The sequence below is a fragment of the Trichomycterus rosablanca genome, chromosome 5 (genome assembly GCF_030014385.1).
Source record: "Trichomycterus rosablanca isolate fTriRos1 chromosome 5, fTriRos1.hap1, whole genome shotgun sequence".
In the NCBI taxonomy this organism is placed as follows: Eukaryota; Metazoa; Chordata; class Actinopteri; order Siluriformes; family Trichomycteridae; genus Trichomycterus; species Trichomycterus rosablanca.
The window spans coordinates 19,711,734-19,727,501 of NC_085992.1; the positions used below are offsets into that span (position 1 = coordinate 19,711,734).

General features: G+C 36.5%; 1 protein-coding gene across 2 annotated transcripts in view; it reads left to right on the forward strand.

The window, feature by feature from the left end:
• Positions 1-1,050: 1,050 nt before the first annotated feature.
• Positions 1,051-15,768, forward strand: part of herc4 (HECT and RLD domain containing E3 ubiquitin protein ligase 4) — a 44,700-nt gene continuing 29,982 nt past the window's right edge. Inside the window, exons 1-6 of one of the 2 annotated variants that reach the window (XM_062995812.1) lie at positions 1,051-1,282; positions 4,851-5,085; positions 6,006-6,089; positions 12,657-12,944; positions 14,681-14,840; positions 14,937-15,013. In XM_062995812.1, the coding sequence (XP_062851882.1) occupies positions 12,719-12,944; positions 14,681-14,840; positions 14,937-15,013 (463 nt within the window). In that variant the 5' untranslated portion in view covers positions 1,051-1,282; positions 4,851-5,085; positions 6,006-6,089; positions 12,657-12,718. The remainder of the gene's footprint in view (positions 1,283-4,850; positions 5,086-6,005; positions 6,090-12,656; positions 12,945-14,680; positions 14,841-14,936; positions 15,014-15,768) is intronic. The other variant, XM_062995813.1, reaches the window with a different exon arrangement.

Here is a 15,768-nt window from a genome sequence, read left to right on the forward strand (position 1 = left end):
TACTACTGACACTTAGTATTTAGCTTCTGGCACAATTCTGTTTGGTTGTTTGACCCTTTAACTTATAAGAATTTGTTGAAATTGGTAGAAAGCATAATAGCGCAGCTGAAAAAACAATTATGTGATACAACCATGTTAGCACAAAGCAGAAGTAATGTTTGTTTAAGCAATGTCACAAATAATAAAAAAATATGTATGGGGTTTTTAGTAGGTGGCTAGTGAATTAATATATTTTTCGTGTAAAATGTATTTAATTAATCATAAATCATTTTAATGACCCATAACTACCCATATATCAATCTTTGCCAATTGTGCCAATAATTCTGACATTGTGAGTAAAAAGTTCTTAATTAGGTGCAACAATCCTGTCGTGATAAATCCTTTAATCCTCTAATCCCTGCACTTAACTGAATACATTTGATGGCTTTTATTGAACGTTGTTAATACAAAACTGGTTAGGATACAATAATAGCACAACAAGTAACAAAGACATCACAACTCACCATACCATCATTGTACAAAGTATTATTGTATGGAGTGGCACAAAACAAACAACCACACGCCCAAACCACACAAAACATCTGCAACAAAAACAGCCAATCAACCATTATCTCACCCCCTCCCCAAACAATTATATTAATCCAAAAATACAGTGCTGTTTTAAAGTTGTAAGGATTGCAGAAGTGAATTAAATTCAGTTAAGAATAGGGATAGAGTTGGTTTGCAGCTTAAACATTTTCTTATTAATAAAAATATTTGCAGAAAATAGCATATTTATATATTATATAATAACATATTTTATCTTTAAGCTTCCGATAGTTAGTAACTTTACTTGGTTTAAACACATAGGCTGCATCCGGAATCGCATACTTAGAGAGTATGTACTAGATTGGAGGAAGTATGCACTACTCTGCAGGTAAAAAAGTACATACTTCCAGTACAGAAGTATGCAGTATGCACACAACACTGCTACGCACTACATCCGCCATCTTTCCAACGTCAAGTGATGACGTGGGACGTGATGACGTAATATCACCATGGTTACAGACTCATTACAAACCCCATTCGCCAAACTTTTGGATATTTATCGTGTTTTTGTTATTAATTCGTCTTTAAAATGTTTTATTTTATTTATCTTACTTACACTTGTAAACAGAGGACCGCTATCTTTCTTGTTTCTTATTACGCTTCGAACGCCTACGCAGCTCCAGTTGCATTATGGGATACATTAACGGACCGCAAGTGTGCATCGCTTGCATACTCAAACATGGCTGCCCAATAAGTAGGTCATCCGGGTACTTCTCGCGTACCTCTTTGTGTATAATATGTATTCGGACATACTAACCGCTCTCGCGTACTCATTTCGCGTACTATTGAGTATGGAAGTATGCGATTCCGGACGCAGCCATAGTCTTGCATGTCAAATCAAAATTTGTTATCTTACATAAAAAATAAATAAACATTTCTTTAGCATTTCCACAGGAGGTACAGAAGCTCTCAGCATTGACAAACTTTAAAATTACCAAATTAACTGGGTATATCCTATGTAAAATTTTTAAATGAATATCCTAAGTTTTATTAATACAAAACTTTTGCAACAACAACCAGACTCTCCTCCAATTTATATCCTTAACATAGGATCTTCAAAAAATTTTCATGAGAAACAGTTTTATTTTGACTCTTAATAATATGTCAAATATGTTTATTATCACAATTTATTATACACCGATCAGCCATAACATTAAAACCACCTCCTTGTTTCTACACTCACTGTCCATGTTAACAGCTCCACTTACCATATAGAAGCACTTTGTAGTTCTACAATTACTGACTATAGTTCATCTGTTTCTCTACATGCTTTGTTAGCCCCCTTTCATGCTTCAGTGGTCAGGACTCTCCCAGGACCACTACAGAGTAGATATTTTTTGGGTGGTGGATCATTCTCAGCACTGCAGTGACACTGACATGGTGGTGGTGTGTTAGTGTGTGTTGTGCTGGTATGAGTGGATAAATCACAACAATGCTAATGGAGTTTTTAAACACCTCACTGTCACTGCTGGACTGAGAATAGTCTACCAACCAAAATATCCAGCCAACAGCCCGTGGGCAGCGTCCTGTGACCACTGATGAAGGTCTAGAAGATGACCAACTCAAACAGCAGCAATAGATGGGTGATCGTCTCTGACTTTACATCTACAAGGTGGACCAACTAGGTAGGAGTGTCTAATAGAGTGGACAGTGAGTGGACACAGCATTTTAAAACTTCAGCAGCGCTGCTGTGTCTGATCCAGTCATACCAGCACAACACACACTAACACACCACCACCATGTCATTGTCACTGCAGTGCTTAGAATGATCCACCACCTAAATAATACCTGCTCTGTAGTGGTCCTGTGGGGGTCCTGACCATTGAAGAACAGGGTGAAAGCAGGCTAAAAAAGTATGTAAAGAAACAGACTACAAAGTTTTACAAAACTACAAAAACTATATGGTAAGTGGAGCTGATAAAATGGACAATGAGTGTAGAAACAAGGAGGTGGTTTTAATGTTATGGCTGATCAGTGTATATGCTTATTCAATTTAAAAGTGTGTATGATCTGTTTAGACAAATAAAGTTTAAGGCCAATCATTTTGTAGTTACTATAAACAAAAGGGAAAATTGGGCAACCCTTTTAAGCCACATACTATGTCAAATCTTGTATTAAATGTATTCAAATTGATAATAACAGCACTATTAATTCCCTTACATAACATGCGGACAATGTTGACATCACCAAAACCAAATAATTGTTGTCTATTATTTCTACAGATAAACCATCAATACCTTGTGATTTCCTCTTTTTAATAAAAAAGATTTTTTTTTTTATTAATAGACAAGTCACAAAGAACCTTAAACTTCTCCTCAATAACTGAAATTATATTTCATTTTGTTGACAAAGTTTTCACAACTGTCTTTGTAATTGCAATTGTAGACATGGATAACTGTAGATTTGGATGAAATGAAGTTACAAAGACAGATATTAATTTGTAATCCATACATTAAACTACATTAATACTAACAGTTGATAAAGATTTCTTTCATTAAATATAATATCTTTAAGAAGCGCAATAAATATATACATACATACATATATACATATATACATACATACATGTAGTGTATCAGATATGTATCTGATATCAAAGATATCTGCTAATAATTACTTAAACATAAAATATCAAGCCCAAAATTTGTCTAAAACCCACTCTTCAGAAGCTGCAACCAACCCAAGACCAAAGATGTTACAGACATCCCTGTTTACTAGATTATTTAGCGCTGTGCATTTTGCTCTGTGTTAACGAATCACTTTCTTGGAAATTTCTTTGACTACACAACAGTAATATACTTGAATGGCAAGCAAAAAGAACCACCAGCTGCAGCTCTGCCTTCTTCACTGGAATACTCATACTAGAATATTAACCACCTGTGTCAAATAATGTCCTAAGAAAAGAACATTCTTATTTATTTATTTTTTGTGGCAGCAAGGGGTACCAGGCCACTGTGGTGGACTCTTATTTCACATTTGCAATATTTTTTCTTGTTGTCCGATATAGGGTTGAATCCAATCAACCATTTTTCTCTCTACCAGTTCTTGCAAATTCCCTGTTTACGTGACATATTAGTGGTTTGTGATAGCTGTCAGCTAACATATTGTGGTGAGCGGCCTGCTTGCTGTAGAGAGGTAAGCGGGCAGCCATGTCAGGTTCCTTTGGGGCACTTTGCCTGTTTACGTCATTGGTTGTGGGAGCGTGGTATCCCATAATGCAGTGTTCTCACGGCTGAAACAGTAATGTGGGTTGGAAATGGGTTAATGGTTGAACTGGTTCACTTGAATAGGTAGTTGTGTTTCAAATTATGTAGCACATAGCTCAAATTGTGTTCATTTTGAAGCAGGTTACTTTTTTTGTTTTCACTTGTTCAGTTTAGTGGGAGGGATCTGCCGTATGTCAGATCTGGACTCTTTTCCACACCCTTGTGATTCACACGAGAGCAATTCTTAAATAAAAGAGCTTCCTCCTACAGTAAAAGAGAGTTATGTTTTGCAGACACCATATTTAACACTCACATCAGTACACATTAACAACAAAATTTAGATGCATTTTGTACTGTTTGTAATGAAAGCTTTTTTCCAGCTGCTGAAACATTTTTGAAAGTAGCCCAAAAATTGCACCCCATGCCTTTAAAATTTTTCATTAGCGACTGCAGTTTTCAAACAAGCAAAATTTGGTGGAAAAACCACGGGCCAGGCACTTTGGGCTGGGATAAATCCAGGGGCGGCTGCAGTTTGAGCATATAATTTTTGCACCTTGTTTTTAAAAATAAGCACTTGGCATCGATTGCGGTTGCAGATCAGTGGTCTGTATGGCAGGACAGTCTAACTTGTTTTTTAACACGCTTTTTAGTGCTGCAACTATTTTAGCCATCTATAATTCTGCAGGCTACAGTTAAAACAACCCAAGTGGCTTCACATAAGGCGGGGCCTAATGCATTCAATGTCTTTAATGACTAATAGTCATTTTGACTATTTATAATCTTAAAGGAGTATTTTAATTAAAACGTGGTGACTATCAATGACAAATCTATGACGTCATTTGAGATATCTTAAAATGACTTTTTAATCGTAAATTGCTGTTCTTACTAGTAAGATTGTAAATGCAGATGTCTGGTCAAAATGCAATTGTTACTAGTCACAACTCATTTGTAAATATCTAAAATGTAAAATGGATAATCATACGAAAGGCATTTAATGTTAAAACGTTAAAAATGTTAAAACATTTAATGTAAAACCATATTTTCGTGCCTTTGTAGCAGGGCTTGACGTCACATCCGGGATCTGTCCAGAACGTTACAGAATCTTGTACAGTAGCTTCGCGTGCTTTCCATGGAAGAGAGTCGTGATGTCATCAGCCTGTCCTGTGGTGTGGGAATGTTTGCTTGACAGTTCAGAGCGTCTTTATGCACATGAGCAGCGTTTAATAACGGTGGAAATGCTCTACAAACACTGCTGAGAACAAAAAACTGAGCTTTTAATCACTGACAACAGGTAAGAGTAATGCATGCTTTACACTGCTAGCTTTAGCTCAGTGAATTCCAACCCAGCATGAACGTTATCTGATTAGTGCTTTAGTTAAACATTATTGTCAAATATGTTTTTAAATCAGATGCATTAAAACAGCTTGAGTATTTGTTAAAACCGATAAGTTGTTTGCTGTTTATTTTCGCAAATAATACTTGACATATGAGCTTCCACTTGCATTGTTGCCATCTGTGACTCTTTTATTACTCATGCCTGCTACTAACCCATCACTGTTTTTTACTTCTTACTGATGTATATTTACACCCCCTCCACACACACACACACACACACACACACAAACACACACACACACACACACACACACACACACACACACACACACACAATCTGGAGATTTCTAGAAGCCGTTTGAGAAAATGAATGTGGTAGAATTGAATTCGGGATTCTTTATAGTGTTTAAGCACAGCAAGGCCAGAATTTCGGTCAGGACGCGGAGGCTTTGAAGGTTCAACAATCCCACTTCTCTTTTCTATTTGTTTGGGTATGCTGGCAGCCCCCAAGCACACTGGCATGAGCTTAGAAAGATCAGGGACACAGCAACACCAGCTCTAAGTCAGAATTTGTTTATTACTCAAAGGTTGTGAGAAGATCGCCCTGGTGCCATCGTGTGGCTATAACTGGGAAGGTTTTTCCCAAATTTGTTTAGAGTTCGTGGGAATTTGTGCCCATTCAGTCAAAAGAGCATTTGTGAAGTCAAACACTGTTGGATAACAAAGGTCTGGCTCAATATGACGTCTGTTTTGGTCATTGTCATGTTGGAACTCCTGATTGTATCCAAGATTCAACTTTCTGGCTAACCTTTTAAGTCAATGATGATTTAAAGCTCAAAAATCAAAAATCAAAAATCATTTGTTTATTTCTTACAGTGACACCTGTGTTCTAGCAGCTTACTTTGTTTACTGTTTCTTGGATTACATCTGACCATCAGGACAAGTACCCATTAGCATAAGGTGACATTTTGGTAACAAACTACTCTTCCTTGCACGTTGTTCTTTTACACATTTGTTTGTGGAATTAAAGCTGCTTGAAATTGTGCCTGCCACCTATGGCATTTCTTAATTGTAAAAATCTATAATCTGCATTTTGAGAAATTTACAGAGATTACTAAACTTCTCATTGTATTGTTTGTGGCTCAGTCTAATGGGCGCGATTAAACTAGTCCTATTTATATGGACCAAGAGAAATGCCAGACAGGTGATTTGTAAGCTTTTCCAGATATGTTATTAAAAACAACACAAACAAGATATAACCACATATCAGAAAAAGTTAGGACAGTATGGAAAATGCAAATGACATTTACTTTGACTATTTTAATTGTGGACATTATGAACCCAAGATATTTCATGTTTTGCCTGATCAACTTTATTCGTTATACATATATTCCTGCATTTCAGGCATGCAACACATTCCAAAACGGGCTAATAAAACTAAATAACTAAAAATGTTTATTTCAAACAGGTGATGTCAACAGGTGATTGTAATAATGATTTGGACTAATATCAGTATTCATGAAAGGCTGAGCCTTTGTCAACAAATGCATGAGGAAATTATTGAAATGTTTAAAAATAATGTTCCTTATAGAAAGATTGGATGGGAAATGGGTATTTCTCCTCTACAGGAATCTGGAGGAATGTCAGTGTGTAAAGAGCAAGGATGCAAGCCTAAGCAGAACACCTGTGATTTCCGATCCCCCCGACTGCACTGCATCAAGAACCATCATTCATCAATAACTCATATAGCCACATGGGCTATTTCTATTTTAAACTTTAGTGTTCAAAAAATAAGCCTTGTTAACCATGTTCTGAAACAGCGTCAAGTTCTTAGAGGTGCCTGGGATGGAGCATCACACAGTTAAAGTGTGTAATGTTGTCAAACGAATCGTTATCCAGACCATGGGGTATGGGGCTGTGTTAGTGCCCTTGGCAAAGGTAATTTACACTTCTGTGATGGCAGCATTAATGCAAAAAAGTACACAGACTTTAGAGCAACATATGCTGCCTTCAAGACGACATCTTTCCCAGGGACGTCCATGCATTTTTCAACAAGCCAATTCAAAACCACGTTCTGCACACATTACAAAGGCATGGCTGCAAAAGAAGATGGTACAGTGGTACAGGTACTGGACTGTCCTGCCTCCAGTCTTGATCAGTCTCCAATAGGAAATGTTTGGAGAATTTTGAAATGAAAAAATGCGACAACAACCCTGTACTGTAAAACACCTTAAGACGTATTTGCAGGAAGAATGGGACAAAATAAAACCTGAAAGACTACATTTCTTTGTATCGTCAGTGCCAGAACATCTTTTTTGTTGTGGTAGAAATGGCAACTATACAAAGTGGTAAATGCTTTACTGTCCCAACTTCTTTTGGTGTGTGTTACAGGCCTGAAATGCAAAAATGGATGTATAATCACAAATGAAATGAAGAAGAGCCGACAAAACATGGAATATCCTGGGTTTATACTGTCTGCAATGAAATAAAAGTTCATTTTTATTTGCATTTTCCATAATGTCTCAACTTTTTCAGATTTAGAGTTGTATATTAAATGTTTTACTATATCAATAATATTTATTTTTGTAAATATATTCCTTATTTGTGTGTCCCTGCAACACATTCCAAAAAAGTTGAGAGAGGGACAGTGTTAGACCTAAAAATTGAAGTAAAAAGGTAAAAAAATAAACATGTAATGTGTCATGTGACAGGGATAAGTTGATATTCACTACTTTGCAAAAAAAAAAAACTTGTGCAAGATGTCCAATAGTTTAAGAAGAACATTTCCTAGTGCAAAATTGCTTAAAAGGGGGCACATGATACTCTCAGCCCTTCTCAGCCAGCACTGGAGGTGGTGCTTGCAGCATTATTTTAGTGGAAGGGAATTGAATTGGGGAAAAACTAAAAGACTGACCTGCGGGCAGTCCCTGTTATACTGTCTCTTACTAAAAATGTTTAGAGCATTTTAAAGTGTGAGTGGCAAAAATGGGGAAAAATCCACTTTGAAATACAATAATAATAATAACAACAACAACAATAATAAAAAATTTTTAATGCGTTTTCTCCCTTTTTGGCGCGTTCAATTGCCCCATTGCATCATGCTTCCTCTCCACCAATGCCGATCTCTGCTCTGATTGAGGACACGACACGTGGGCAGCATGCCGTATGCATCTTATCACCTTATAGCTGCGTGTACAGAGGGTGTCTAAGAGCACTCTTTTCTCATCTCTGTGCAGGCGCCATCAATCAGCCAGCAGAGGTCGTAATTGCACCAGTCATGAGAGAGACCCCATCCGGCTTAGTCCCGCCCGTATGAATAACAGGCCAATCATTGTTCTCATCCAGCAAGGCAGAGCTGAGATTCAATACGATGTATTTGAGACCCCAGCTCTGGTTCCAGCGTGTGTTTTTACTGCTGCGCCACCTAAGCATCAATAATAATAAGTTTAACTTATATAGCGCCCTTTACCAAGCTCAACATTGTTGAATTGTCTGTAAACATTCCAACTGTCTGACAAAAACAAAAGGTTTATTAGTTAAAACATTACATACATTTTCTTTGTACTGTTCTCATTTCAAGTCCAAAAAAATTGGAAATAATTGCTATTTGCTTATGGTCTTGGAATGGAATGTCTAACTAGCTTATGATCAGGTGTCCGCATGTAAATCTTTGACTTCAATGATACATTGATTAATACATTGTATTAGACAAAAAATGGAATTACATTCGGAGCTACATTGACTAGAACAAATGTAAACGTTAAAAAAATGAAGAATGAAAGTAGAAAATTTTTTTTTTATTAAAAGTTTAATTCAATCGGTCACGAAAAAGTCATTTACACAAAGTGTACTGGCCCATTTAAAACTGAATTTAATAGTGAATAATGTAAATTTATAGAAACTGAGTGTTAAATATGGATTTAATTAAGTTCTGTAAATTTCTGTTTTGTTTATTTGTTTTAAATCGTATTTTTTCATAAACAATATAGGAGTCTCCTTCATCTGTGTCCCTAGGCCGCCAGAGTTTAATCCAGATGTGATGTAACTGGTGTAAATCTGCTGTAAATTATCTTCACTAGTATTTTGGATTGCAAATTAAACAATAAAACTTTTTAAAATTTTAAAATACTTAATTGCGAAATGTCTGTCATTTGTTTTATTTTTTTAATGTTAGATTTTGCCACCCCTGTTCTAATTGCTTCCTTTTTGGCACATTTAATGATTTCAAATTATTATAAGGGAAACTTGAGTAAAAATATAACACAATTAGCAAAACATTAGCTTAATCACTGATTACAACTACTCATAGTAGCAATGTCTGCAACTAAACTTAATAGAAGTGTATTACATCCCTGTGAAGGAATTGTAGCCTTTTTTGTAGAACCGGTTTGAATTTAAGACACACTGCTTGATTTTTGGGCACAAAATGCTTATTTTAGGTTAAGCTACAACAAATCCTTATTTGATTTAAGTGAGGACTGAAACTTGGCCACCAAAAATTTCAATTCTGTTACTTTTAAACCTTTGGATGTTGACTTAATTTTGTGGTCTTACTGCATAACCAGATTACCGTTTAACTTTAACTCATCACCAAAATTACATGCATTTACTTAAATAAGCTTCTGATATGTAGATCAAATGTACCTACCTTCATGTGTTTATTGGATAAGACTCCAGTGAATCTGACCTTTTGTATATAATAATAATGAACCACATATTTTCAATAGGAGACAGGTCTGAATTGTAGGCAGGCTAGTCTAGCACCTGCACTCACTATAAAGCCACACTTTTTGGCAGAAGTGCAGAATGTGGCTTGGCATTGTCTGCTAAAACAAGGAGGACAATCCTAAAAAGGCGTCAGTATGACAGCATATGTTGTTCTAAAATGACAGACATCTATTGCATTTTAATATTCAATATATGCTTTTAAAGTAAACATTGACTTTGTAACTGAAATATGCCTTTCTAGTGAGGATGGGTGGAATTAAAAACAGCCTTTTTTGTAAGTTTGTTTAATTATCATCTAAGCCTGTACCACATACTTCATTATTGGTTTGCTACCTGCATGGAATATCTGAAAATATAATCGAATTGACAATGAGAAGCCAATATCTATTCTGACTGACAGTTAATCTTTAATTTTTTGCATGCAAAACTTTACATGAGACTGTATTTTATTTTTAATTTAAACAAACCCAAGACAACTAGAGTAAACACAAAATATTTATTAAACACCAACTGGCCTTGTATGAAAGAGCAATCCCCCTTGTAGTTAATCAATTACATTTAGTTGGTAGTTTCAATGTTAGGATTTAATTAAGACTACACACACCTGAGACTTAATTACTGTCAGCTCTGTTAAATGTAAACAGAACATTTTCAGAAATGTAAAGTATGTTAAAAGGCAGATGAGAAGGGATGATATTAAAATAGATAGGTCTGATATGGTTAAAAGTCCATTCTTAAGCTTTAGCGAACCACAGTATGAGCCAATAGCTACAATTAGAAAAAGAAGTGGCCTACTAAAATTTCTCTTCAATTGCAATGTAGACTCATTCAAGTCACAAAAAACCCTACACAAACCAAGAGGAACCCAAAGGCTAGTCTTACACTTAGCAGAAAACATTATGTTCTGAGGACTGACAAACGTGGAAGTCAAGAGCTACTTCAAGGGTACTGAGTAATATGAAGGGCTACTTGTTTGATACAAACTTCCTGAATAACAAAGTTAATAATTAATTATAATATTATGTTTAATAATAATAAACATTCATATATGTGAAGAGAGTGTCTGATCACATGTTAATGTTAATGATTCCTCACAATAATTATTAACAATGATTTAGCATGGTAGGAAACACATTTGTAGCATTTTGATCCAAATCACACATTTTTTATTTTTTTACTAATGATCTGTAGCATTTTTAGGAAATCATTAACTGGCACATCGTCAAATCATGTTTGTGCTTATCACTAGCTTTTTAACATTTTAGAACAAATCATGAACTCTGTCCCATGTTTCTACAAATGATCAGTTATGTATTTTTTTTAAAGCTGCGATGTACTGCGATGTACATTATAGTTTTTATGACACATACTGAAGTGTCTCTCCACACTGTGCTGCTCTGCCGGCGCCACAGTCACCCCGCAAATAAAACATACACACTTTTCTTTCACTGTCGTAAAAAAGAACTCTTCTTCCCAATGACTGTAAAAAAAATATATAAATTATTTTTTTCGCTTTGCCATTTTTTTCTTTTTTTTTATTTCGGGGTAAAAACCGCTTCTCGCGCCCCATTGTAGCTGAGCTTGCTTGCTTGTGTCTTGTGCACAGTATTGAACTTCACTCCCAGACAAGATCAGAGTTCATATACAGGTGCTGGTCATAAAATTAGAATATCATGAAAAAGTTGATTTATTTCAGTAATTCCATTCAAAAAGTGAAACTTGTATATTCATTCATTACACACAGACTGATATATTTCAAATGTTTATTTCTTTTAATGTTGATGATTATAACTGACAACTAATGAAAACCCCAAATTCAGTATCTCAGAAAATTAGAATATTGTGACAAGGTACAATATTGAAGACACCTGGTGCCACACTCTAATCAGCTAATTAACTCAAAACACCTGCAAAGGCATTTAAATGGTCTCTCAGTCTAGTTCTGTAGGCTACACAATCATGGGGAAGACTGCTGACTTGACAGTTGTCCAAAAGACGACCATTGACACCTTGCACAAGGAGGGCAAGACACAAAAGGTCATTGCTAAAGAGGCTGGCTGTTCACAGAGCTCTGTGTCCAAGCACATTAATAGAGAGGCGAAGGGAAGGAAAAGATGTGGTAGAAAAAAGTGTACAAGCAATAGGGATAACCGCACCCTGGAGAGGATTGTGAAACAAAACCCATTCAAAAATGTGGGGGAGATTCACAAAGAGTGGACTGCAGCTGGAGTCAGTGCTTCAAGAACCACCACGCACAGACGTATGCAAGACATGGGTTTCAGCTGTCGCATTCAGCTGGCTCTCATAACACCTGAGCAGTGCCACAGACTGATGGACTCCATGCCACGCATTGCTGCAGTAATCCAGGCAAAAGGAGCCCCAACTAAGTATTGAGTGCTTGTACATGCTCATACTTTTCATGTTCATACTTTTCAGTTGGCCAACATTTAAAAAAATCCTTTTTTTGTATTGGTCTTAAGTAATATTCTAATTTTCTGAGATACTGAATTTGGGGTTTTCATTAGTTGTCAGTTATAATCATCAACATTAAAAGAAATAAACATTTGAAATATATCAGTTTGTGTGTAATGAATGAATATAATATACAAGTTTCACTTTTTGAATGGAATTACTGAAATAAATAAACTTTTTCATGATATTCTAATTTTATGACCAGCACCTGTATACATACATAAAACATTTTTTTTATTATTTTTTTTTATTTATTTTTTTTTTTTTTACATCTTTAAGATCATTCTTGCTGTTTTCCGTTGCTAATGTGTCTGTAATTTTTTACAGTGTTGAAACGTGTTGGGTAAAGACACCATCCAGTAAAAGTAAGGACAGAGTGCGCTGTAGCCATGCTGTGCTGGGGAAATGCATCATATGGCCAGCTTGGATTGGGTGGGATTGATGAAGAGATTGTAGCAGAGCCCCACAAATGTGAATTCTTTAAAGGAAAGTTGGTGAGAGATGTAGGCTGCGGAAGAAGACATACTGTCTTTCTACTTGGGGATGGAACTGTGTACACATGTGGTTGCAATGATCTGGGACAGCTGGGGCATGACAAGGCTCGCAAGAAACCAGGTAAATATATGACAGACACTTCGTCAAATATATGCGTCCACTTTACAGAAAAAACACAAAAAAACATTCAGTGCAACCCTAGTTAAAGCCGCTGGAAACAGCACTTTCAGTGGTTTGCTTCTGTTCAGTTTTGTTCCTGCATTTTCTTGGATTCTTGGATTTATCTCCAGATCAAGTCATTTTTTATTCCTGATTGTGAATCCACCAACACATGTCCAATCTGTGGCCGCCTCCCTTCACCTGCCAGTGTTGGGTTACCACACAGCCGTAACGAGCATAAAGAGCCACGCTATGCTTCATGTAACTTCACCCCAACTTGTGCAGGCACCCGGACCAGTCCCAGTTGGTGCTTCTTTGAAAAACCGGCAGTTGTGTTTTTGTGCACTCCCAACCATGTCAGTGCCTCTGCGGAGATTCTTACTTGCTAGCGCGTTACACTGTTGCACCACTATTAACAACTTTCACATACATTTTATTTTTTAAGTGACAGGTCTCATATGAATTTTGGCCACAACCCATCTATGCTTGCAAGGGCTGAGCCTTTGGTTTATCTTCATTTTTTACCCAATGATTATACCCTCACCTGTTACCAAGTCACTTGCTTCATGTGGAAAGGTGGCACAGCAGTAAAACACACTAGGACACCAGAGATAACCTCGAGTCAGAATCTGAACTTTGCTACCGGCAGGCCAGGTGCATATGGACATTCAATGGCTCGTCCACAAGTAGGATTGCCGAAGAGCACCTTAATGACTGCTGCAAATTACAACTTCCACTGGCTGGTCGATGGCACCTGCACAAAGACAAATGGATGTCCATATGGACCTGCCACGTTCAAAGAAGCAGTCAGCTACTGCGCATAAGTCTGAGGGGGTGTTTAAAAAAACTTTTATTGCGTTTTACCAAATGTCCCAACCTTTTAGATTTATTTATTATCTAATTATTATTCAGCACGTGTAAATAATACTGATGTGGCCAAAGGTTTTGAGACTGACACAAATGTTGGTTTTCACAGTGTTATTGGTATTAAAACATCATCCAAAAGCAACTTCCAGGAGAAAACAACAACACAAAAATTGAGATGAACTGATATCCAGCTTTTTTTTATTTTTTTTTATTTAACCTTTATTTAACCAGGCAAGTCATTAAGAACTGCTTCTTATTTACAATGGCGGCCTGGGCATTGCCAGGGCGAATTGCAAAAGTATTAAAAAAGAAGGGTCAACACTGTAAATATTGAGTCTTTGCATTAACTTGATGTATTTGTCAATAACAACTTGTACAATTATAAGTATTTCATAAGTTTTAAATCACTTCAGTATACACTAGACTAGAGACATCTGACCAAAAGATCTCAAAACACTGAAGCAGCAAACTTTGTGAAAACCAACATTTGTGTCAGTCTCAACTTTTGGCCACGACTGTAAATTGTACTGCCTACATTTTTCCACATACAGTTTTATGTTGTTAAATTGTTTGGCATTTGCTGCATGTTGGAAGTTTTGTATTGACAGCACTGTTGACAATTTTTATTCACAAGTCATCAAAGCAAAGTTCCTTAAATGCATAACTGCCATATTGTAAAATAAAATGATTGACATTGTTTTAGTATCAGTATCGTTAGCTATTCTATATTATACACATTGTCATAGGTTATATTGAACGTTTCATAAAACAGCTTGTGGAGTTGGATTCTAATAGAAAGCCTTTTTATATTTTTGTTCAAATGTCTATAGAACAAGTTATGGCACTGGATGCTCAGAACATTGTTGCAGTATCTTGTGGTGAGGCTCATACTCTTGCTCTAAATGACAATGGACAAGTTTTTGCATGGGGCCTGGCTTCTGATGGACAGCTTGGCCTTGCCAACATGGAGGAATACGTGCGTGTGCCTAGGTAAAGCATATGTCTTCTTCCATGACAAAGCAGTAATAGTTGCTTTTTATTAGTTCCATGTATCATACTTAATTAAATAAAATTCTTCAACTGCAGAACTATCAAGAGTTTCTCAGAGGTCCACATTGTCCAGGTCGCCTGTGGGTATCGGCATTCTCTTGCTCTTTCTAGAAGTAAGTATGGTGTTTAATGTTCTTTTATTAAAATGACTACATAAGACTTGGTTTATAGAACCTCAAAACTAGAATTAAACTGGTTTACTCTTTTTAAATGGCTGATTATGTTTATGAGGTTTAGTATTTGTCAACACCAGCCAGTCTTAGGAGTCATTACTATTAAATGTTTTCACACACTTGCAAGGGACATGTATGTCTTGGTAGTTTTGGCCCCCTTGGGGGCCCATAGTAGAACAGGTCCCCAGCTTCCTCATGCTGTTCATAAAAGGTGAATAAATGAGATGCCTTGTTTTCCATGAGGTGTGTGTCTATGGAGGAAGAGCTCCTGGTACTTGAAAAATGTAAATGGAAAGCTACGGCTGCCTGAACCCAACACAATGCTTTGGCTCCTATTTTGCATAGACAGGTGGTAGGATGGGTCCACTCTAATCAACCAGCAGGTCAGGACAAGCCCAGAATGAGATAGATTGGGCATTTGCAGAGGAGGGATGAGAGTTCGATCGTGAGATGGGTACTAAGGATGTGGCCACAAAGCAGGAGGAGAAGAGGAAGGCCAAAGAGGGCTATTAATGCAGTGAGGGAGGACATGCAAGTTGGTTTGAAGGAAGTTCTGGACAGGGCAAGATGGAGACAAATGATCTTCTGTGAACAGCTGAAAACAAAATTGTTTTGTCAAAAATTTCAGAAAATCACAATAAACTTCTAAAGGAATTCAAATTTATGATACTCTGTTTAGAACAAAAATGTACGTT